Source organism: Plasmodium brasilianum, chromosome 9 (assembly GCF_023973825.1).
Source record: "Plasmodium brasilianum strain Bolivian I chromosome 9, whole genome shotgun sequence".
Lineage (NCBI taxonomy): Eukaryota > Apicomplexa > Aconoidasida > Haemosporida > Plasmodiidae > Plasmodium > Plasmodium brasilianum.
The window spans coordinates 546,969-572,911 of record NC_090122.1 but is presented as its reverse complement, the minus strand read 5'-3'; the positions used below and the strand labels follow the sequence as shown (position 1 = coordinate 572,911).

At 27.5% G+C, this 25,943-nt stretch overlaps 6 protein-coding genes across 6 annotated transcripts; 2 read left to right on the top strand and 4 right to left on the bottom strand.

Moving 5' to 3' along the window:
- Window positions 1-1,672: 1,672 nt before the first annotated feature.
- MKS88_002749 (uncharacterized protein) lies at window positions 1,673-4,202 on the top strand (the record flags this gene model as incomplete). The annotated part of the gene is made up of 11 exons (XM_067215786.1): window positions 1,673-1,811; window positions 2,000-2,130; window positions 2,217-2,279; window positions 2,508-2,577; window positions 2,738-2,815; window positions 3,109-3,154; window positions 3,270-3,335; window positions 3,526-3,547; window positions 3,659-3,699; window positions 3,788-3,888; window positions 4,096-4,202. 11 exons carry the CDS (start codon window positions 1,673-1,675, stop codon window positions 4,200-4,202), a joined length of 864 nt encoding a protein of 287 aa, XP_067073330.1.
- A 686-nt stretch (window positions 4,203-4,888) lies between these two features.
- Window positions 4,889-5,394, bottom strand: MKS88_002748 (uncharacterized protein; the record flags this gene model as incomplete). Its single annotated transcript, XM_067215785.1, has 2 exons — window positions 4,889-4,985; window positions 5,201-5,394. 2 exons carry the CDS (start codon window positions 5,392-5,394, stop codon window positions 4,889-4,891), a joined length of 291 nt encoding a protein of 96 aa, XP_067073329.1.
- Window positions 5,395-5,482: 88 nt separating this feature from the next.
- Window positions 5,483-5,818, bottom strand: MKS88_002747 (uncharacterized protein; the record flags this gene model as incomplete). The annotated part of the gene is made up of 1 exon (XM_067215784.1): window positions 5,483-5,818. One exon carries the CDS (start codon window positions 5,816-5,818, stop codon window positions 5,483-5,485), a length of 336 nt encoding a protein of 111 aa, XP_067073328.1.
- Window positions 5,819-6,492: 674 nt separating this feature from the next.
- MKS88_002746 (filamin domain-containing protein) lies at window positions 6,493-13,726 on the bottom strand (the record flags this gene model as incomplete). The annotated part of the gene is made up of 2 exons (XM_067215782.1): window positions 6,493-11,311; window positions 11,379-13,726. 2 exons carry the CDS (start codon window positions 13,724-13,726, stop codon window positions 6,493-6,495), a joined length of 7,167 nt encoding a protein of 2,388 aa, XP_067073327.1.
- Window positions 13,727-15,622: 1,896 nt separating this feature from the next.
- On the top strand, window positions 15,623-18,572 carry MKS88_002745 (glycerol-3-phosphate dehydrogenase; the record flags this gene model as incomplete). The annotated part of the gene is made up of 8 exons (XM_067215781.1): window positions 15,623-15,751; window positions 16,243-16,332; window positions 16,487-16,678; window positions 16,835-17,005; window positions 17,288-17,449; window positions 17,603-17,752; window positions 17,961-18,113; window positions 18,402-18,572. 8 exons carry the CDS (start codon window positions 15,623-15,625, stop codon window positions 18,570-18,572), a joined length of 1,218 nt encoding a protein of 405 aa, XP_067073326.1.
- A 226-nt stretch (window positions 18,573-18,798) lies between these two features.
- On the bottom strand, window positions 18,799-23,059 carry MKS88_002744 (uncharacterized protein; the record flags this gene model as incomplete). The annotated part of the gene is made up of 10 exons (XM_067215780.1): window positions 18,799-18,965; window positions 19,355-19,586; window positions 19,744-19,967; window positions 20,175-20,281; window positions 20,487-20,797; window positions 21,048-21,293; window positions 21,626-21,854; window positions 22,023-22,103; window positions 22,207-22,537; window positions 22,768-23,059. 10 exons carry the CDS (start codon window positions 23,057-23,059, stop codon window positions 18,799-18,801), a joined length of 2,220 nt encoding a protein of 739 aa, XP_067073325.1.
- Between the last annotated feature and the right edge of the window lie 2,884 nt (window positions 23,060-25,943).

Sequence of the window (25,943 nt, the reverse complement as noted above, 5' to 3'; positions counted from 1 at the left end):
ATAAATCTTCTGAAATGTGTAACAATGCCGACCGTCAAAAGGTTAAAAGTATGTGTATGTATGGGTACGCACGTGCATGTGTATATATATACATACTTAAATACGTACGTAGATATTTACAAACGTTATCCCTTTGACGAGTTAATTAGTTCTCAATGCAGTTTTTACAATTAATCGTTATAAAATATGAGTTACATAAAAAAAATAAATAAAAAAAAGCCAAAAGATAGACATAAAATTATTTCCCTATTTTGTTACTTTAATATACCTACTTCTTGCCATTTATAATTGCCTTAATTAATATATTTAAAAAAATTTTTTTTTTCATTTCTCATTTTATTTTTTCTTCCATTACTGGACTTATTTTTTGCATCTTTTCTCAATTTATTTTTTGTTTTATTTTTTTGCTCTAATAAAAATAGCGTAAGGTACATTTGACATTAAATGTAGTTAAGGCAATTCTTATGTAATATGATCATATTTTTCTTTTTGAAATTTAAGGGGAAACATTTATCTTAAGTATATTCCTTAACAGAATGACGTAAGAACCAGTGTCCGTATGTTCATACGTACATTTGCATGTATATATATATACTTATCCATTCTCGTATATATTTGTATATATTTACATATATTTGCATATAAGGTTATAGTTATGTTTCCGTCCATTAAGTTGCTGTTAAATGCACATCTCAAAAAATGTGTTGATATCTTTATTATAAAGAAAAAAAAAATATGAAAGGAAATATTAGAACAGAATTTTTTAAAAGACAAAAGATTAACTATAGTCTGTGGTAGTACAATTGGTGTTTATTTTTGTAGCTATAAAAAAAAAAAAAAAAAAAAAAAAAAGAAAAAGATACACCTACAATTAGTATATTGAGAATAAAATGAAAAAGAACAGATTTTTCAAGATATTCCTCAAGTCTATAAAAAAGCATTCTACTCAAAAACTTCTTCCATCTTAATATATATTTTTGGTTATTTCTCTTTTGTATTAAGGTTTTCAATTAGTTAAGAAAAAAAAAAGAGTTCAACATATTTCATTTATATAAAACAAGATTAAAGAAAAAATGCCTTTTTTTCAATTTGCTGTGATGGTTTAATGTTTTAAATATTACTGTCTTTTTCAAAGTCCCTCCATTTTTCCGCACAATTCGAATTGAAAAATATGAGTACATGTATGTATAATCATATATACATATGTGTGCTTATATGTGTTCGTAAGTACGCTACTGCCTTTTTAGCAAAATAATTCAACAGCGGATTGACTTCTTCTTATATTAAAATATAGACTAGCTTGATGATATAAAAAATACCCTTTTAACCTTACCTCGTGTATGGTATGTACACATTTTTTATTTTCTTTTAAAAAAAAAAAAAAAAATACAAATATATAGGTAAATACAAGTTAAACGTGGATGAATACACAAATATGGATGTTACTATTTAGAGTGTTTTCATTGAATATGTACAAGATCACATAATAGATTTTTCTGTAAAAAAATATTACCACGTTGTTAAATACGAATGCCCATATATATACATATATATACAAATAATATACACACATACATACAAGTTATATACACATGCACAATCGAAGCAATAAAACCTTTGCGCCTTGTTTTACCACACGTTTCTGAAAAAAAAAAAAAAAAAAAAAAAAAAAATGAATCTGCCACTTAAAATTTTAAATTATTTTTCACTCTATTTGTTAATCGAACTATGTTTATTTAGAATCAGTTGTTCAAGTTCAGACATTAAGAAAGATGTATCAGAAACAAGTTGGACAATCAATATTCCCAACGGTATAATACTGAGCCAAAAAAAAAAAAAAAAAATATATATATATATATATATGCCTTTATTTAAGTGTAACGAAAGTATTACATTATATTATAACTGTTTCTACATGTTTATTTATTCGTTAATCCATCTATCCATTTATTCATCTGTTCATTTTATTTTTATTTATTTATTTTATTTTACTTCTCAGGTCCAGTAGATTTACCCTTTGAGAGAAAATTAAATTTAGGATTGAGAAAATATAAGCACAATTTCCCTTATGAACCAGCTGACAATTATATGCAAAATGAAATGAACGAAGACGCAAAAGAACTAACGGATGTTATAGTATATTTTTAGTTATTATCATAAATAAATGTATAGTACAAATAAATTAATCTAAACAAAATGTTTTTATTTTTTCATAGCATAAAACAAATTTTCCTGGAAGAGAAGCTGAAAATTATTCCATACCTGATGAAGTCAATTATGTAACTCACATATTTATATGAATAAATGTGGGCAATATGTATGATAGAACGTTACTTGTATATACCTGTTACGTGTCTAAAGTACATGTGTGCACATATACATGTAGGCATGTATATGTAAATGTACAGCTAAGCACCTCCATCTATAAATAAAACTTTCTCCCTTTTTACATTTGATTCCTTTTTTTTCTTTTTTTCTTTTTTTTTTTTGCTCGCTAACATATTTAGGAGCATCCCCAATGGCTTGAAGATATGATCAGATTGTCAAATAAAAGCAAAGACACCTTGGAATCCTTAGGTAAAAATTTCGTTAAAGGAGTAAGAAGGGAATTAATATAAACATAAAATCATAACCTTAAGTGCATATTTATATGGTCATTTTCGTTATTATTTAAGGAAACATTGAGGCTGTGAAAAAATTATAAGTATTTTTTTCTTTTACAAAAAAAATATTGCAGGGCTAGAGAATTTGCCAGACGTAAATGTATGTAAACAAATAAAACATATAAAAGAACAAATGCTATGTATACTTGAAGGTAAATAAAACAGTTCTATTTTAATATACAATATTTATTTAAAAACTGTTCAATTTATTCGTGCACATAATTACGCTTTTTTTGTTGTCATAAAAAATGCAGCACTTGAAGACATAAAGGAGGTTTATCAAAATGGTGAATACAAAAAGCTTGCAAATGCGGCTTTGTTAAATAAAGCATTTAACAAAAAAAACAAAAACAAAAAAGAAAAAGCACACACCATAATATATTACAACACAACTTAACATAGCATTACACACATTTCTCTCCCCTTTGTGTATATAAACTTCTAGCAAAGGAAATAACTTCCTTAACAGCGAGGGTTTTAGCTGGAGGAAGGTAATAAGTCATTAAAAAAAAAATAAAAAAAAGTTAAATTAAAAAATAAAAACATTATTCTGTTTAACCTTCCAATGTGTTACACTACATTACAATTTTACATTTCACCTTCCAGACTAGCCGTACGAGCTCTGTCAAGACTGAAAACATTGGCGTCCACATTTGAAAATAGGCAGCTAATGTTATAAAAAAATATATAAGCGAATATGTACCTCTACACATATATGAACTTATATATAAATAGCAAATATATATCCATACACACGAACGCATGTATGTACATAACCACATATATATATATATATATATATATATATATATATATATATATATATACAAAAACGTACATGATCTTTCTTCATTTTTTATAGGAAAAAATTAGGAACTCCATTGGTATAAGCAGTTTTTTTTTTTTTATTTATTTGTGTTATACTTTTTTTATGTTATATATGCATTTTTTTTTATATAATATATTCTTTCTTTTTTTTTTTTTTCTTATAATAGGCTACATTAATACTGCTACAACGGGAAAGCACATCGGACAGGTAAATACATGAAGGGTAAATATGCGAATAAAAAAGACGTAAAAAAAAAGAAAAAAAAAATCTATGTTTTTACATAATATTACAATAGGAACAGGTGGATATGTGGATCTATCTTAACCCTTCTAACTGATTTACCTGTGGTGTCCGACTTAGCTGATATAAAAACAGGGTCTTATGGTCATGTGAATGGTTAGAAAAGAGTAGTAACAGGGGAAGGAAAAAAAACAAAAAAAAAAAATCAACAAAAAAATACCAGCAAAAATAAAATTAGAACAACATAAGTTTTCGCAGAAGTATAAATGTTAATATTGTTATTTCGTTTATTCCCATATGGGGAAAAACATTATATTTATTCATATTTTAAAATTTGACTCTTTTTTTTTTTTTTTCTTAAAGTCATTATGCCCAGACAATCTAGGGTAAGAAACCCTGACAGAAACATTTTAAAATTAAGAGAGGGAGCTTCTCCTTCTAGTCTAATAAATGGATATACAACAAGTTAAAAAAAAATAAAATTAAAAGGAAAGTATAAATCTACTTATTTATAAATGTTGATGTGTTTTTTTCAACTTGTTAATTTATGTGCATGTCTTTGAGGGTGTTTGCTTGTGTATGCGTGTGTATGCATGTGTATGTATGTGTATATGTGTGTATGTGTGTATATGCATGTGTACGTTTGTGTATGCATGTGTACGTTTGTGTATGCATGTGTACGTTTGTGTATGTATGTGTATTTTATTTTATTATTTTTTTCTTTTTTTAGTTCAAGAAGAATATACAATATAAATTTGTTCAATTATTTTGTTCTTTACTTGTAATTTGTTTTATGCTTGTAAAAGGATGACCAAAATTTTTTTTTCTTCTTTTTCAAAAGAAAAACGTTAAAATTTTTTTGTTGTTTAAACGGATAAAGTTGGAGAGTACATTTTGTAAGTTGTGTACACGTGCACATAAGTATATATTTATGTATATATATATATATACGTATGTATTTATCTATGTATGTATTTATATAGTAATATACATATACATGTAAGCGTAAAATTATATGTACACATAAGCGTATAAATACGAACATATACGTGATTACCCACACACATGTACACACACATATTCGTGTTGTCAGTTTGAGAGGCAATTTATGTTATACCGTGGTAATAATTATATTTTTCAAAAAAGGGGAAATCATTTACCAAAATTTTGTTGTTTGCTTCAAGGGCCTATAATAAGAATAGTCTTGCCAGAACTTCAACTTAGGTTTTCCATATCCTTTAACTTCATGATATCTAGAATAAAAAGGAAAGCAAACAAAAAAAAAAAAAGTAAAAAATATGAAATGTTATACTTGATAGTTTCGTAATAACCCTTTTTACGAGAAAAATAATATGATATGTATATTTTGTACTATTTTATTATTATTGTCATTATTATTATTATTATTATTATTATTATCAAGAACATTTTCTATTCGTTAATTTTAATTATATATTTTCCTCTTCACCTGTATGGTCTATATTTATCGAAACTTAGAAGCTTCTTTCTGGTAGCCCAATAACCGTGTCTATGATACCACTTCCATTTGCTTGGCCAATAGGTACCTACGAAATTATATCCATTAAAAAGGTATGAGTAAGGATTCTTTACATTTTCGATGCACAGTGCCGTGCCATTTAATTCTTCTTCCTTTCTTTTCATTCATGTAGCGGTGCTAAATGTTTCATCATTTTGTTCTCATTCTGATATAATTTTTTTATTTTTATGCTTTTTCTTTTCTTTATTTTTGCTATGTCTTTCTGTTCCTTCTTCTTCCATCCCCATAATCACTCCAAGTATTTTCCATCATTTTCTTTTTTTTTTTCACAATACCTTTCCATTTTCGGCCTTTCCAGAACACAACAGATATAGACTCAATTAATTTTTTAAAATATTCATTAGCTCGATTTACAGAAGTGTTGTTGGTATATTTTTTTAAAAAGTTATATTTTGTTTCATGTTCAGGAAAATTAAATTTTTTACATATAGGAACATTAAATAATGACGACAGGAAATCAATAAAATGGTTGAAATTATTTAATAGCCTTACTTCATTCCCCTCAATTATAATCTTCACAATGGCCATTATTATGTTAAGGAATATTTCTATAATTCTGTATATTTTGCAATTTTTGCATATTTTTTAAGAATAGCTTATTTTGCAAGTTTTTTTTTTTTTTTCTTTATTTTGCTCGTATTAAATGTTTAAAAATGTGTTAATATCGTACAACAGAATTAAATTAACAAGCATTATATTTTATGTAGCTCCAAATGATGAATTAAAAAAATAAAATAAAATAAAATAAAAAAGCCAAACTTACAGAGAAACAAACAAAAACAAAATGTATATCAAAAAAAAAAAGAAAAAAATAAAATAAAAAAAATAAAAACATACATGACTACGAAACTGAAGCGTACGTTCGTGTGACTGAGAAATGGAAACATACGCACACATGACAAAAAAATAGAAAATAAGCAATCATGCACGTAACTAAAAATTTTCAAATTTATTTGAAATAATGAAAAAATGCTCAGAAAAAAGGCCAAAATGTTTTCTAAATGTTGAGGTTTCAACGGTATCACAAGTGTTAAGGAAAAAGAACCAAGTTACCAAAGCAATTTTCACAAAAAGAGGGGTACTTAAGTATGCATATATGTATGTGGTTACATGCACATATTTGTATATGTGTATGGGTATGCGGCAACAAGCGTGTAAGTGTGCATACATATACAATGCCGCTGGGAAGCGATAATACCTACTCAGTAACTTATTTTCGATTTGACGATGTGCATGTCCGCAAGACCAAAGAGATAAATCAACTCCTTCGCTTCGTAGGCGATATAACTGTAATTTAAAATTTTGTCTGTCTGTATTTTCGAGTTAAGTTGGTTATTAACCTTTAACATATTATACTGAGTGAGAATATTTTTTTTTACACATTCTGAAATAGCCAAAATGATAGCATAAGAAAAGTGTTCATAATTTAATTTCTTTTTATTTTTCATGAAAGATTGTAAAATTTGGATAGCTATATGGTTGCTAAAAAAGTGTGGAATTAATCCAAACTCTCTTAGAAAGCGTATAAAAATAGTAATGGATACATATTTTTTATCCATGTTATTTTCAGTCAATTTATTTTCCTCTTCTTTGTCCTTTTGCATATCCATTTTATTTACCTCACCTTGACAGGTGGATAATTTCGAATAATAATCAAAAAGTAAAGGAAAGGTCTTTGAGAAATTTTTATGTTTAACGATTAGTGGTAGTTCATTATTGAAATATGTTTCTAGGTCATATAGGTTTATGTGTATATGAGTGGAAGTATCTTTCGTACTTTCACCTTCTATGTCTTCTTTATTAAGTTCAATTAAATGCTGTTTATAATTTTGAAAATTTGATTGCATACTTAATTTATCATAAAAATCGATGAAATGATATTTAATAAAATAGTGAAATGAGGACAATCGAGAAGGATGATTTAGGCTAAGATATATTTTTTCATCCTCTTTTTTATCTACAACATATTCTGCTAAGACATATAGCATATTTAAATAAGCTAATTCTCGTACAAATGCTATAAATAAATATTTCGGAATTACTCTTAATAAACCGTATGGATTATATAACTGTCTAAAGGAGTTATGTTCAACGGAAAATTTTTCAAATAAATATAACACGTTGTCTAAATCTTTAATAAAATATTTATTACACTTCAAATCTATTATAAGTGCAACATAAGCATTATATGTTAAATAAAAATTGTTCAGCTCATTATAGGTAAGCAATTCTTCTTCATTTAATTCTATTTTTTTTAAATTATCTAAATTCTCTACCACTTTTATTTCTTGCATTTTTTTTATCTGAAAATCTTTCATTTTGTTATCCTTTTTAATACTACAACTATAGTAGTTGAAAGTTTCATCTAGAGATATTTTCAACCTAGGGCAATTTTTGAGAGTATTCTTAATAGTTGTAAAAATGTCGTATGTTGATGCATTTTTCCAATACTTTCTGACCAAAATGAAAATATCCTTATTGGTATTGCTCATATGGGATCCACTCCACTCATTCTTCTCACTCTGCCCATTTTGCCCACTCTGCACACTTCTCACATTCCTCGACTCGATTAAAGAACTCAAGAAGCTATGTTTATACGATAAGTAATCACAAGTTTGTATTCCTTTACTCATTTTTACACTGCATAACTTTGATACTTTTTCTATGTCTACATTATATTTGTCTTCATATTTTTTTACATCGTTTTTTATTTGATCCAGTTTTTCCACTTTTTCATTTATCATTTTTTCATATTGATCCAATTTTAGTTCTTTTCTTTTCAGACTTGCTTCAATATTTTGTAAATATAATTCCTCACACATATTTTCACAGCATTTATCAAAATCATCAGCTAAGTCGTTTTTCTTCAGTCTCCTCAACTCAAAAGCTATACTTTTATATACTTTTATTAATTCCTCCAGACTGCTAAATTTTGCATTCCCTATTTTGTTGCAATAATTTATGATATTGTTAGTTTGATATGCAAACATTTTATTATATTCTTCTTTCAACAAATTTTTAAATTGAGTCAATATATTATTTTGTAACAAGTCATTTTCATACTGCTTCGAATTAATGAAATATTTATACTTTTTTAAATAAATTAAATGATGTAATATTATGTTACTTAACGAATACGCTAAGTGCATACTTAAATCGTGCTTCTTATTTACATCAGACATATGTTCCTTATATTTGTGCATGTACAACCATTCATTCAAAAAATACTCATCCTGTTCACTAGTGCAATTCTTTGAGGAGTATTCCTCCCCTATTTCGTCATTATGCGAAATCCAGTTTTTTCCAATGTATCGCTTTTCACCTCTAAACTTATTCTTTACGCCCCTTTTATAATACACGCTATTCTGTTCTTCTTCAGTAGGATAGGTGGGTACGTTTGTGTAACTACTAGGGTAAGGCATAGTTACACGGCAATTATTCAAATTAGCATAAAAAGGAGTTATCACTTCCTTCTCCCATTCCTCTTCTTTAAAGGGCATTTTTCCATTGGGAATAATTTTACAGTGCTTTCTAGAGCTGTCCCAGGTTAGCTTATCTATGGGCAATGTGCTACGGATTAGTGCCCCCTTCTTCAATTCTGAAATATTCAGAGGTATTGTAAAAAAGAAATTAACATTCTCTACCTGTTCGTTCATTACATTTAATGAGAGTAATTTTTTATACGAGTACTCAGATTCATGATCTAAAAAATTTTTATAAAAATTCAATAATCTGTGCATGCAGTTTTGATAATTATTTGAGTACAATAATAGTTCAAAATTTTTTAGTAAGAGCCCTGAATAGGTATGCTGATCATATAAATTATAAAATTCTAAAATATTATGAACATTTGTAATTATTGGCTTTAGAGGACATCCAAAAATTTGTATTTCATTTACGTATACATTTATTTCACAATAGATAGGCACATCATTAAATCTTTTTTCAAATTCGTTAATTATAACATTATCATAATATTTATTTTCTTGAAATAGAAATTCATTGTAAAAATTTATTATGTCTTCTTTTTTTATTCCATTTATATTATTTTTTTTTCTTGTTGTATTCTCTTCTTTTTTAAAATAGCAAATATACTCTATTTCATAGCTTCCGTCGTTATTGTCAACGACATTTTTAATATATGCTCCTTTCCTACCCACTACTTTAACATTATCATTTCCAATACTAATTCTTTCTCCATTATGGTCATATAAAACTATAGTAAAAGTATTAACAATGTATATATTTTTCATAAAGTTTTTGTATCTTTCCCTATTCATTTTGTCTATATTAATGATGTCTTCATTACCTTGGTTAGAATATTCTGAACAATTCAGAATTCTGAAATTCGCATCAGAATATTTCGTTTCCTTCTGAGAAAGATCGTCACGTTGTAGATTATCTGAATGGATATTCAGCGTATTGTTCTTCAAACTGTTCGTATTTTCCTTCTCTGCATGAACTTTATGGGGAAAATCATTCTGTTTCATGGTGATTTCGTGTAGGTTCCTGTTACTTCTATGTTCACTGGTATTATCCTGCCTTGTTTTGGTAATTATGCTACTGTTACTTCTCCCTTGTGACTTCTCCTCCTCAGTAATGGCAACAGATTTTACCCCTTTTGAGAGACTCCTACTAATAGGAACCTGTGTATTGTTTTCTGCTTGTTTTATTTTCCCTTCGATGTAATTTTCTTTATCCTCTTCAAACTCTTCCTTCCCTTTACATAAACTTCTAAGTTTCATGCTATTTTTCTCAGTAGATGTATATGTAGATCCTCCCCGTCTACCGTTGTCTGCCTCCATTTTTGCATCTGTTATGTCATTATACAATACATTATTAAAGTTAAAAACTGGAGTAGCTAAACATCTTGTAGCACCTGACCCTAAAATCTTGGAAAATTTCGAATCAGCATTTGCTTGGATGGTATATATTTCATATGGGGAACCGATTATATTAATTCCATCACAATAAATATGGAGCAGTTTTTTCCCGACCTTATTTATTTTGTATAAAATTTGATACGTGCCATTTTTAAAATCCTTTACTTGGTAGTCCGTTGTTTCGTATATATCATTAAGCGGTTTGAAGCAGAAAGAAAAGGGACGCAATGGATCATTATTACCTCTTGTGATATTATTTTTATCGCTAACATTATCGTTATCGATGGTTCTAATCCCACCTACCACTTTGCCGTTCTTACTAGAGTCGATACCATACTGAGATTTGAGACAACCAACGGGTTCAACTTGTATTCTTATTGTAACAGAAGTTCCACAATATATATTTTCATTTTTATAATTCTTTGTATATACATAAAAGGAAAGCCATTTATTTATTTCCCCACCCATTAGTCCTAGGCCTTCTGCTAGTGCATAGGATATTGTATCCTTTTTCAATAACAATGTATTATTATCTTTTTTTTTACATTTGGATATAAAATGGTTGTTATGTAAGACACGTTTGTTTTTTTCCACACCATTTGAAATGTTCTGCACTGTTCTAACATTTGTACATACATCACTATTATCTTTCTGTGTTATAGGTATGAAGAAATTAGTTATGCAAGAATACTGTATATTTTCTTTCTTTTCCTTATTAATACCGGCATGTGACAAATTATTAATAAAATCGTCAAAAAATAAGAAAATAATATTTCCCCTATTCAGAACTGGAGCTGAGTAAGAGGCATGTGTAGTATCATCTAGGGTACATTTCATCTTACCTTCATAAAATAATTTATACATATCTGATGAAAAAAAAGTACTGTGTTTCGGATGTGTATAAAAAGAGATTTCTACATATGGGTTAAAACTGTCTTTAATAAAATTCTCTTCTTCCTTTTTATCACAACTATGATGAATTTTTAGTTCCTTCTTTATTTTACATCCATTATTAAAAGGTATATCATCATTTATTATAATATTTTCCGTTAACTCTAGAAGAGGTATATCCTTCTGAAATAGAATCATATTTATTGCACAAGATGGGGCATTATAATTATACGGCAGGATAACACAGCTGTTGAAATTTAGTTTTAAAGAAACGAAATTTTTTTTTTTTTTTTTTTTTTTTTTTTTTTTCATACGTTTTATCATTAAGCAGTTCATATTTATTGTTGTCTTTACCCCCGACAAAATAGTAGTCTAATTCTATCCCCTTTTCCATCTGTAGATCTATAATTCTAGTTCTCCTTAATTTTATATTTTCAATGTTGTGCATTGTATCCCCCTCTTCTGCCCAATATATAATAATGTAGAACTTTTCTTTATCAATAAAACGGTTAAGAGAACTTAATTGTAGAGCTATGTTGCTTACATAATGAACACGAATAATTACATGCGAACATACAATTTGGTACGGTGAGAAACTGCACGATGAATTGAACAACAAATTGTATGATGATCTGTTTGATGCCCCCCTTTTTGTCATTTCTAACATTTGAAAAATATTTCTTATTACCCTTTTGTTAAATTCTTCTTGTTCTTTCGGGTTATATATTTTTTGCAAATTTTTCTCTATATAAGAATATGACTTCTTGAGATAATTATTTTCTATTCTCATCAATTCTGTATTTATGATAGAACATATTTTATCTTCCTCCCTGTACAAGCCCTTTTTATCATTAGCACCATTTTCATGTAATATTGTTTTCTTTTTTTTTTTTTTAATTTTTACATATTTCAAAATTTTATCTATACAGTCATGTATATTGCTATTCGTATTATGTATGCGCCTTGCTATATATTCTGTGTCAATTGTGTCATGGGTATGAGTTTCACTTTTAATATCAAGTATGAGTTTTATATTTCCTATAGGTATTAACTCCTTTTCATATTTATTAACTAAATGAAATAAATTTACTTTTCTATTTCTTTTGAAATGGTCTAAATATCTGTCTAGTAGTAATCTGATGGTAGCGTGCGAATATAAATTATAGCTATCGCATTTTTTTTTTTTTTTGTTTTGTTTTGTTTTTAGTATATTTTTATTGGAAACATTTATAGGAATAATGCAAGAGCCTAGTATTTTAAGAAACTTCACGTATTCTCCCTCTATAATTATTTTCTTTGATTCCATCGATTTAGCTTCTTCTTGCAGTTCTTTTTTGTATGCTTCCACCAGTTCTCCATTAAACATATGTGTACCTTTTTTTGAGTTAATTTCTTTGTGCATACAAGGAGCTTTTCTGCTTGCATTTCTGTCATTGCTTATGCCTCTGCTACTATCAGTACTTCTAACCCAGCGCGAGCATTCATCCTTTGTTATTTTTTCCATGCCCATATCATTTGCATTCTTTTTGCTGAAGGGTAATAACAAATCTATGTTATTGAAATATGGAGCAAAATTTTGTCTATCATATATCTTGTAATAGTGCGATTCTCCAAATTCTTTTAGATGTATTCCAACTACAGAAATGAAAACATAAATGATGTCGTCATCATCCTTATGATCATCATCAGAACTATTATTATTATCTGTTATGTTCAAAAATTCATTTTTTCTACTTTTTAAATTCACACACTGATGAAAGTTTACATGAACAGTACATATACTTTTTTTAATATTTTCCTTAGGCGAATATTCAACTAAATTTGCAGAAGTACATCTATTTCTCAATTCAGGTAGCCAATTTATGCCTTGAAATAAACTGAACAATTCTAGTGGATCTTCATATGCAAAATATGACACACAGAATGCTTGTTCATATTGTGTGTAATTATTTTCAAGCTTATTTATTTCTATTTTTATTTTCTCTATACATATACTTATTAAGTAATCATTATCTAGGTAAATACTCGAATTGTCTGAATCCGATGATATTATAGATAATGTAGATGCACATGATTTAGTCCTTTGCAAGTCTTTCTTCGTGTCCTTTAATAATCTGCAAGTACCTTTGGGACTTGCACTACTCTCGGAGGTGGGATATTCGCTTGTGTTACTATCAACTTTCCCCAAGGTTTGGCGTTTGTTGGATTTATCCCCCTCAAACTTTCCTTTGCCAAACTTGCCCTCGTCAAATTTATCCCCCTTACTCTTCTCCTTGTCAGACGTACTCCCGTTACATTTCCCCGCGTCAGAACCTTTTCCCAAATTAGAATCCGAATCATCTAGAAATATTTCAGGAATGGACCTAAACTGACCTAACTCCAACTCGGCTATCTTTGGCTCATTTGCACGTGCACCATATGGTATTTTATTTTCTGTTATTTCTTCACTAACCTTTTTTGACATAAAACTATCAGAAGGGTTAACATATTTTATTTTTTTATTTTTATTTTTTTTATTTTTTGAGCTATTTATTTTTCCATGGTTATTCTCTTGAACTATTTTTTTCTGCAATTTGTCGTTCACTTGTTCGATTTGTTTGTTCTCGTGTTTCTCCCTGCTTAGTGCTTTTTCTAAAAATTCATTACTCCCTTGATTCATCATTTTTTTTTTTTTTTTTTAATTCTTCTGGCTATTCCGAGCGGTTGTACACGTATGTACATGTATGTATATATGTGTTCATATGCATATATATATAAATATACATGCTCGCGGGACTGTAAACATATAAGTGGTTTGTCCTTTGTTAAGGTATTACACGCACAGAGGTTATAGTAGAGAAAAACATATTCTAAAAAATAAAGGATGAAGTTGCTCCTTTTTTATATTTAATTTCTTTATCTTTCCAACTGTATCATATATAAGTAAGACGCTACCTTCTTATATACTAAAGTAGAAGGTAGAAGAATAAAACATGAACAAAAAAAGTTTCGTTAAATACAATCTAGTTTAGTATGGAAAAAATTAAAGACATAACAAGAAAAAGTATATTAATACAAAAAGCTCAAAAAAATAAAATTTAGGTTTCCTTTTTTTTTTTTTTTTTTTTTTTTAGCAAAAGAGAGGGAAAAAAAAAAAAAAAAAAAAGCATTACACTTTTTATGTAAATACGAATATGTAATTTAATGTGAAATAAGTTAAGAGGCTACAAATAAAATTTTCTAAAAAAAATAAAGGGATAAAAGATGGAAAATGTAAAACGGAAAACGGAAAATTCAAAATGGAAAATGTGTAATATGAAGTACAAAAAGTAAAATTCAAAATGGAAACGAGAGTTGTAAAATGCAAAATTGGATACGTGAAAAAAATAACCAAGAAATACAAATATAATTTCATGTACACAAACAAGAAAAAATGTGTCAAACGTTGTTAAAGGAAATATTCTGGGTTATACAGCGAAATAAAATAGGGCAAAGTAAAGCAAACTATAATAAAAAAAGGAGGGGAAATAAAAAAAAAATTAGATAAAATAAAAAAAAAATAAGATAAAATAAAAAAAAAATAAGATAAAATAAAAAAAAAATAAGATAAAATAAAAAAAAAAATATGATAAAATAAAAATATAATAAGATAAAATAAAAATATAATAAGATAAAATAAAAATAAAATAAAGTAAAATAAAAGCATTACAACGCAAAGAACAAATGTTCAAATATTTCTGACACACATTCTTCCCTGTGAAAAAAATACAAAATGCAAAAGATCTTCAGAAGTGTATTATAATATAACATACCATTTATTAAAGCGGAAGAGTATGCAGGGGGGAAATTATACAAATGTTCTTGTACGTGCTATATGAATAATTTTAAATTGCTGTACTGTCTCTTTAAAAAGGTGTAACAAATCAAAATGTTGTCATTTTATTTTTATAATATTATGAAAAATATATAGTCATTTTTTATTAACACGCATTCAGTGTTATTTTGTAGTAATAGGATTTCTTTTAATCATTCTGAAATGTCTGCTTGAGTAAGTTTTATATACGTTATACATGTAATACGCGTCATATGTTTATACATTACATGCTATTTTTTAAAAATCACGTCCATGTAACACTTTATGACCCCTTGAAATAAATGAACTACCGTTCGTTTTCATACAAATGTAAAATAACAACAAAAAAAAAAAAAATAATAAAAAAAAAAATAATAAAAAAAATAATAAAAAAAATAAATAAATAATTATAATAATAATAATAATAAATAGAACATTTAAAAATTAACACTATTATTTTACTTTTTTTTTTTTTTTTTTTTTGCTTTTTCTTTTATCACTTAACAGGAATGTAGTTTTTACAATTGCACATATAGATGATGCATATGTTGGGACATATCTCACTTAAAATTTACAAACCAATTTTTGTACTGTTATTTTTATTACTACTTAAGTAAATAATAATAATAAATAAATAAACAAAAATAATAAATACATACATAAATAAGTGAACGAATAAACAAATAAACAAATAAACAAATAGAACAATTAAGATAACAAAGGAAAATGCTGAAAAATTACGCTCTTTATGTCACCCTTTTTTCTCACTTAGTTACATGCTTTTCAGGCAACCAAACACTGAATGGCCATAAAACCACGTTAATCGGAAATGTTAAAAGTAATATACCTTTAAAGGTATGAAAAAGAAAAAAAAAAAAAAAAATAAAGTAAAAAAAAATATATGGTGAACACCTTTCATTACAAATATGCATAATGTTCTTCACAAAATTACAAGGTTCACATGTAATGAATAAAAGTTTTTTTGGAATGCATGTATATTTGCGTTTGAGACAAATATTTTTTTCTTTCATTGTTTTGAAGTAGATAATAATACGTATTTTTTTTTCCATTCGTGCGTCCTCTTTGTCTGTCTTTTACTTTGCTATATTTTATTTTGTATTATTTTGTGCTATTTTGTACTATTTTGTGCTATTTTGTACTATTTTGTGCTATTTTGTGCTATTTTGTACTATTTTATGCTATTTTGTACTATTTTGTGCTATTTTGCACTATTTTGTGCTATTTTGCACTATTTTGTGCTATTTTGCACTATTTTTCACTGTTTTGTTTTACTTTATTTTTTATCCTTTTTCTGTTACCTTCCTATTTGTTGCTGTTCCTGCAAGGTATCTATTATTGGTAGTGGCAGTTGGGGAACAGTCATATCAAAGATTGTCAGTGAAAATACCCAGAATTCAAAAATCTTTCACCCACTTGTAAAAAATACGAAAACGAAAGAAATAAAAAAACTGAAAAATTAAGAACTTAAAAAGAGAATAATGAAAAGGCTTGTATAGCTCAATACATATCCATATCATTGTAACCGCACCATATTTTTTTTTTTTTTTTTTTCATTTATTCGAAACGTAGGTTAGGATATACGTGAACGAGGAAATTGTGGATAATGAAAAGTTAAGTAGTATCATAAATGAAAAAAAAGAAAATGTAAAATACATGAAGGGAATGAAATTACCAGATAACATTGTTGCTGTTTCTGACATGAAAGATGTGATAGAAGACGCAGATTTGCTTGTTTTTGTTGTTCCTCATCAGTATTTAGAAGTAATTATAAGAAAAATAAAGGTGTAGAATCGTATTACATGAAACATGCTTATTATTCTGTAATGTAGGATTAAATAAGGACTCCCCATAAGCATACACAAAATTAACACTTTTTTTTTTTTTTTTTCCCACCACTCTATTCATGTATATCTACAGAACATATTAAACGAAATAACGAAAAACAAAAACCTTAAAAAACAAGCAAAAGCAATAAGTTTAATGAAAGGAATACAAATAAATAACTCGAAACCTATGTTACTATCAGACATTATTCAAAAAAAATTAAATATTGAATGCTCCGCGTTGTCAGGATCAAACATCGCAGAAGTTCGTGATCTAATGTTTAAAATGAAATATAAGAAATGAAAAAGAAAAAAAATAAAATAAAAAAATAATAAAGTGCATAAATATTTTTAGCAAACTTTGTAGATCAAGAAAATATTCACATATGCACGTATATACACATATATAATAAGAATGTACGTAATATGTTCCTGCTTTTTGGTTGTAAGCACCTATCTGTACTTATGCATACTTCATACAAAAAAAGAAATTTGCTTTAATCATTTAAGAAATATATTTTCATATAAATGCGTATGAACATGTCAGAAAAAAAAACATAACAATTATTTATATCAGGAATTGTCAAGGGAAAATTTTAGCGAAAGTACAATAGGGTTTGAAAATATTGAAACGGTTGAAATATGGCAAGAGTTATTTGACAGAACGTACTTCAAAATTAACTGCATACAAGACAAACCGGGGGTGGAGGTAGCCATAGAACTACATACAAATATACGAATATATAAATACATGTATTTGCATACTTACATCCATGCATACATACGTATACACACGTATGCTTACATATATTTATCAACGTGCAAGTGCGTTTCTATATGATAACTCTACTTGAACTTGCAGACATGCGGAGCGCTAAAAAATGTCGTAGCTTTAGGCGTTGGATTTTTAGATGCTTTCATGAATAGTTATAACACAAAATCTGCTATTATCAGAATTGGGCTAGACGAGATGAAAAAATTCGCTAAATTATTTTTTCCAGATGTTCTAGACGTAAGGGGGGGGAAAAAATAATGTACATATACGTATATATATATGCATATATGCAGGCTTGTAAAAGTGTGCATGTAGAAATACATTAATTGTATTAATTATGGCCCAAACTCTCTGCAGCAGGACTAAAACTATTTAACCATGCTTGTTTATCTGCTCCTCTATTTAATTTATTTGTTTTCTATTTTTGCTGCGCAACTTTTTTAAGGATACATTTCTAGATAGCTGCGGTTTAGCTGATCTTATCACAACTTGCCTTGGTGGACGAAACTTAAAATGTGCAAGAGAGTTTGTCATACGAAATGGGAAAGATTCGTGGGAACGTATTGAAGTTGAACTATTAAACGGGCAAAAACTTCAGGTATAATTACATAGAAAGAAAGGACATACAACAGAATGGCAAAAAAAGAAAAAAAAAAAAAAAAGATTAGCAAATATGTTTTAAATTTTTAGCATTTTAATATATTCCGTATTTTCAAAATTTTGAACGTTTCACTTTTTTGCCTATACCGTTAGATTTATTTTTACTTGACTCTTTTATGAAAATTTTATGTTATTTATAATTATACATTCATTACACTGCTATGGTATGATATGTATGTATATTGTATGACGTGTGATATATTTATTCTCATATTGCACACTGCAGGGAATATACACGGCAAAAGAAGTATATAATGTTTTGGAGCAGCACAAATTAAAAAAAGAATTTCCTTTATTCAGCGCAATTTATGAGATAGCGTTTGGACATAAAAACCCATCTACTATAATTGATGTTCTTTCAACAAAAAAATTAAGACATATTAAATATAAGAAATGAATAATAAATATTAGCAGAAAAAAAAAAAAATAAAAAAAATAAAAACTAATTTCTTCAAAAATTCGGTAAAAAAAAATAAAGAAAAATGAATATGTGCGCCTACACATGAACAACTATATACACAAACACCTACACGCGTACACTAGTAATATGGTACATCCATAAATGGATATACTAAATGTGCGCGTTCCTTGCCTATAAAAAGTGATATATCATTTTTCGAATTTTATTCATTTTGCGTTTTCGAAAAATGAATTGATTCCCTTAAATACGGATGTTGTAAAGCCTGGTCTGGGGTATATCGTTTAGACGGATCTAGCATTAAACACTTTTCTAACAAATCTCCCAACTGCTTTATTTTTTTTTTTAAAAATTGCATCTTTGGACTATTTCCTGTGAAATAAAAAATTGAATATTTTTTTATGTTTATGTTTTTCTTTTTATAACGATTACAAAATTGCGATAATCTTGTACAAATTTGTTACTGATATATCAACACTACAGTGCCGTACGCATTCGATGTATGTACTTGCTCGTAATTGCAATATATATATTTGCGTATTTGCAGCATGTATATAATACATATTTGTACATTCAACGAGGATAATAAATAACAATACGACTGATTCTTATATTTTTTTGGCTTTTCCTTATTTGCCTTTAATTTTGTAAATACACGTATATACACCGATGTACGTTTTAGCAACACTCAAAACATGCACAAAATATTTAATTTTTCTTTCTCCTTTTTTCTATTTCCTTTTTTCCATTTTTGATATCACCTTTCAGCCAATACTGATGCTCCAGCAAATCGCACGTAATATTTTTGGTAGGTCTCAAATCCGAAATTACTCTGACTACTTCTTTTTTAGTATAATAGTCTCTATCAACAAATATAAAATCCAAATTTTCGTTAAAATGTTGAGAATAAAATTGACCTCCTTTAATCATTTTGTGTGAAAATTTTCCCTTATATTCCATCATTAATTTTATCATATGATTGTTTGATTTTCCCTAAAAAAAAGGAAGTGGTAAAAATATGCAGCAGTAAGATATAGTGCCAGCAAAGGGATGCAACAAACACAGTTATTTCTCGTTCGTTCAGTTGCATTGGCTTTTGCATTTATCTATTTATCTATCTATATATATATATATATTTTTTTTTTCATACGGGGAATAGTATCTTTCCAGTGGCTAGCTCAAAAACAGTGGCTGCTGCTGACCACACGTCTATCTGTGCATCATACCGAAAACCCAAAATAATTTCTGGAGCTCTGTAAAATCTACTAACTAAATAAGACGTAATTTCATTTTCGGATACATCACTTGCGCTCCCTAAGTCGCATACCTTTAGTGCGTTAAATTTTTCGTTAATGAGTATATTATCCGGTTTTACTGTTAAGGAGGAACAAAGAATATATGCACAAGTATGTATATATATGAACAGAAGTACATATGTATATATGCATACTTCCACATACGAATCGCATAACATACACCTATCTGATTATTTATCTACGCAAAAGAAAACTATACAATTTAAATTTTTGTCCAATAAAGGAAGCGCAACTAGTATATGCCGCTTCTATATTTTACACTTACAATCGGCGTGCATTATTCTGCACTTGCGCATGTGCTTCAATGCTATGAATAGCTGTTTCGTGTAGCAGTGAACGGCTGTAGCGTTTAGCCCATATCCATTTCCATATCTTTAAAAAAAAAAAAAAAAAAAAAAAATATATATATATATATATATATATATATATATATATATATACCCACGCATACATAACACATGCCAACGTTTTAATACAAGAAAAACTACTTTTGAAGGACTTCTCGGGTTACACTTTCAAAATGTACTTTCACGCATTTATCAATTCTTTTTCTTTTTTTTTTTTTTTGTCCTTTTACTTTTTAAGAGCTATCCTTAAATTTCCCCACATCCACTCGAAAACCAAACATAAATGATTTTTGTATTTAATACTTCTTAACAAACGAACGATGTGTCTTTTATTATCTTTGTCATACTCGTTTAATTTTTTTAGGATGCATATTTCCTTTTCCGCTGCTTTTCTCATCATATCGTTATCTCTAATAACTTTAATGGCCACTGGTATTTTGCTGACCATGTCATAACATTTTAAAACATTTGAAAAAACGCCTTTACCGACTAGTTCACATACAACACTGTATCTGCTGTCGATTACTTCACCAACGATAGCCTAAAATGGGGCACAAAGCAATGCATGGGCATATATGTGTAAGGACGTGTATAAATACATATAGCGTATATATCCTGTATACTTACATAATTATACGTCATTATGTTAATAAGTTTGTATGTTAATACGTTTGTAAGTTCACATGTTTGTATGTTAATATGCTTATACGTTTATAGGTGCATGCATTTATGCACTTTTTTTCCCCTATACTGATGTGTGTACATATATGTATATGCACATGTAGGCTTACTTTATAGTATCCCTCTGAGTCATTCCAGTTATCAGACAAATTTGCATTGCTAGACGTATAATAGTCCGTTATATGAATATTTTCTACTTTTCTTTTTTTATTTGACTGGACACTTGAAAACATATCTACATCTTCATTTTCAATGTCTTCTTTGTCTTCCATGTTGATATACTTATTAGTCATTAGATGTTTGTTTGCTGATATGCTCTCTTTGCTCTTATGCCCAAAAGTACCTTCTTCAATGTTCTGAGAATGAAGAAGTTATTTATGTGCAATTGTGTACATGCATATACTTATCTATATGTATATGTGTGTATGTTTATACGCGTATATGTGTATATGCCTATATGTGTATATACATATATACGCATATATATACAGATAATCCACTTTGTAGCTTCCTTCCTTATGTATGATCAAAGAGCGACATACGTATAAATCCTAAACGCTAACAAGAACTATACAGCTCACCGGTTTATACTACATAGTAAAATATACGCACATAAGTTCATACATCCCAAGGATACATCCATATATGCGTACATCGGCTCTCCACTAATTTGAAGAAAGAAACTTACCATTTTGATTCTTTCGTGTAACTCCTTCTGCTTAATTATAAAGGCTCTAATTTTTATTTTCTCTTCATCAATTTTTTTTTTTAAATCACTGTATAAATCATTTGCTTCTTTTACTAATTCGTTTTTTTCTTTGCTTGGCTTTTCCTCTATTACTTCGTGGTCAGATGATAAGGAAGAGCAAGTGTCCTCCATAACCTCCTTGTTAGGAGCAAATATACACGCTGCATCGCTGCTCGAAGGAAAAATTAGAATTTTAAAACAAAAACGCTAAAGTGAATTTGTATATCAACATAATAAATACGCATGTTTAGAATTAACAATGGAACGATGTAAATCTCTTAAACGAAAACAATTTTAAAAGAAGAGACACAATTTTAGCTCGACTAGATGGAGTAACACACTAAAATTTGTAGGAAGCAAAAAAGGATAATAAGCAGGGAATGAGAAGGTAAGCATATCGCTAAAAGGACCGCTGTGCCTACGGGAAAACAACAACAACAACAACAGCACACACACACACACTCTTATACATGAGCACACGTAATAATAATAACCACTTATCCTCTTCTTCACAAACTTACTTTTGCTCCATATCGTCCAGCATAGAAGGTATTTCATTTATACCTTCTACTAAATTATTTTTATTGAAATTTGATAACACACTTTCACTTTCCTCCTCCTTTTTTGTTTTGTCTTTGCTACTATCATCATTCTGTTTATCCTTATTCAGATTATTATTATGATTATTATTATCATCATTTTGGGAATTAATATTACTTCTGTTAGCGTTTTCGTTAGCTAAACTTTTAAGTTTCTCTTTTATTTCTTCTCTTTTTTTCCTTCTCTCTTCTAAAAATTTATCTTCATTTTCTTCTTCTTTCAAAATTTTGAATTCGTTATCACTGTTCGACGCTGTAAAAATAAGAAGAGGGAGTGCAAGAGAGGAGGAGGGAAATTACAATCAGAATAATGTTATACTGAACGAAACTGCACTTTGTTTATACACATACATATGTTTCACATCCACACATACAAAAAAGAATAACTACACGCATTAATGTACATACAAATGTATGTATAAGTGCACGCATATGTTCACACGCATTTATGTGAAAATGCGGAAGAAAGGGAAAAACACTTACTCGACCCACTGGACAAAATTTCGTTAAGATTATTTGTATCAGAATGGCTACTAGCAGAATTAGGAGAACTAAATGAATTTATATTTTCTTTAGAATTTTTCTTTTGATCATTTTTTAATTTTTGTTTACTTTTTTCTTTTTCCTCATTTTTATTTTTTTTATATGAACCATTTTCCGGACTCATCTCTGAATGACTTAATATATGATGTTTTTTTACACTCTTGGAATGGTTTTCTTCACTATCGGACTCGTATGAATTAAAAATCATCCTACCTCTCTTATCTTTTGACATATTTGATCTAATATTAAATAGATTTCAATTTTTTTTTGGATAAATTTCTTAATATTTTTTCTGCACAACTTTATTCTCTATTATTCGAATCGTTTAATGCGTCATCTGTTTTTTTTTTTTTTTTTTTCTTTTCTTTTTATCAAAATTGTTTAGAAGAAAAAAATTACGTGTACATATGTGTGATTTCTTATACTATTGTGTACTTTTTTTTTTATATATATATATATATATATATATATATATATATATGTGACTAACGTGCTTATGCAAACTTGTACGTCCTTATAAGCACTTAAATGTACTCATTAATACTTAGATGTACTTATAAGCAATTATGCGTACTTATTAATACGTATTTGTAACTACACATGTCTATGTATTACTGGATATACCTATGTGTAACCATGTATGACTACTGTACACCTATGTATAAACATTTAAAAGGTTAATATGAAAAAGGAAAATGTATATATGGGTGAAAGAAGAGAAAAAGAAAAAAAAGAAACTATCATTATATACGTGTAACACTAAAACAAATTAGGAATGCACTACACAACAATATATAATTACATACACATATGTATAAATGTGTGTAAAAAAAAAAAAAAAAAAAAAAATTTACACATAATTAGATTCGTATAATATAACTATTTTTTATATATACCTGAAGTACCACAATTAACGGATTGATTTCCCTCTCTTGTTCTTTTCATTCATTTCATATGTTTATATTTTCAAATACATCTTGACATGAAGTAAAATGGAAAGGGTTATTATTTTCTTTTTTTTACTTCTTCAATATGCATAAATGTATATATAAATGAAATGTTCTTGGGTTTTATTGAATTTTTCGTTCTGCTGGATTAGCATTCAACCGGGTCATTATAATTTTTTGAATGACGACTATGTTAATTACCTCACTTTCATAAAAAAAATAAAAAAAAATGATTTAAACAGATGTGTATTGAAACAAGTTCGTTCGAAGAAAAGAAAATAAAATGAATAGATAAAACGAATATATAAAACGAATAGATAAAACGAATAGATAAAACGAATAGATAAAACGAATAGATAAAACGAATAGATAAAACGAATAGATAAAACGAATAGATAAAACGAATAGATAAAATGAATAGATAAAACGAATATATAAAATGAATAAATAAAACGAATAAATAAGATGGAATAATTAAAAATGTTGCAAAATAAGGCAATGTGCCCTTACAATAATATCAAAAATAATGGCATAGATATAAGTACAGTATGAAGAGGAAAATAAAATACTCAGAATTAACAATATGTAAAGTAGTATAAGAAAAGCGATGAAACGAAAAGCTTGTAAGTTATATGTATAGGATGAACACGCGTATATTCGCGGTAGGGTATTAACAATTATGAATGTGTTATGTATGTATGTACATATGCATTTATAAAAACATGAACACTATATTTAGAACTAAATGCTAATCTATTTCTTACGCATATATATGTTTTATAATATACTTATTTATATTAGCATCCCTAAGTTTTTTACAATTACTAGTTCATAAAATGAGGAAACATTTTAACCTCTCATTTTTTATACATATACGTGAAGTTAAAAAGTAATTGCATTTTTAAGCTTCAAACGTACATAAAAATGTGTGTATACATATATATATATATGCAGTTTATACACTGAAAGTACAATGAATTTTAAAATTATCCTTTTTTTGTTATAAAATTGATTATCAGTGCTATTCATTTATTTGAATAATTTCATATAAAATAAATATTTCATTTTTTATTTTTTCCTAATAACTGTCTTCCAAAATATATACGGCCTTGCGTTTCGTTATTTATACATATTTTGCATTTTTAAAATTATTCTTTCCTCTTTTTTAATTATTTTTGTATATATTACTTGATATATATGTATGTTCTGTTAAAAATGGTGAGTTAATATCTGGCAACAATTAACATTCAAACAAAAACTGCATTTAAAATTTTCTTGGTAAAAATTGTACATACATGCAAGCTATTTATATCATCTTGAATATATTGCAAAAAAAAAAAAAAATATATAATACCAATTATAAAATACATATACATATATATATAGAGTACGTATTTTTGCGATATAAACTTTGCTATAATTATCTTCTGAGTAATATTTTATTTACATATTTTTTACAGAACGTCATTATTTTAAATTATTTTAAAATTGTATAAAACCGAAGTATAACAATATAGCAATAATGAGGTAATTCGTACATTTGTTCATTGTAATTTTTAAGTGTTTATTCCTTCAAACAGTACTTTCATAAAAAATATGTTTATACAAATTATGTATACGCATATACATATGTATATGCGTATACATATGCGTACCTCATTCAGAACTCGATATTTTTTTTATTATTTGTTTCTTTTTTGTTGATATGTATAATTAAAAATGTAAAAAAACTTTACAAAAGTAACATCAAAAAAAGAAAATATATCGACACATGAATATTTATTATATATAAAATTAAAAAAAAAGTTTATCATCAAAAAATTATGGAAATTAACTGAAGCCAAAAAAAAAAAAAAAAAAAAAAAATTAAAAGAAAATACATATTACATAGAGAACTTTTTTTTTTTTTGACGTTACTTTTATAACGTTTGAATTAGTATATGATATATGCAGATTCTGTAAAAATTTTGAAAAAATGGGAAAGGAAAGAAATTGAAGTGCGGTAATTTGGATTCATAAAAGAAGAGGAAAAGTATATTAATCAGTGTAAATATGTATTTATTTAGATTCTACTATGAGCTAAATATTCTGTGTGTGTACTCGCACAAGCGCACATGGTAGCTGGTGCATCTGCTTATATATGCACATGCATACGCACTTACATACTTA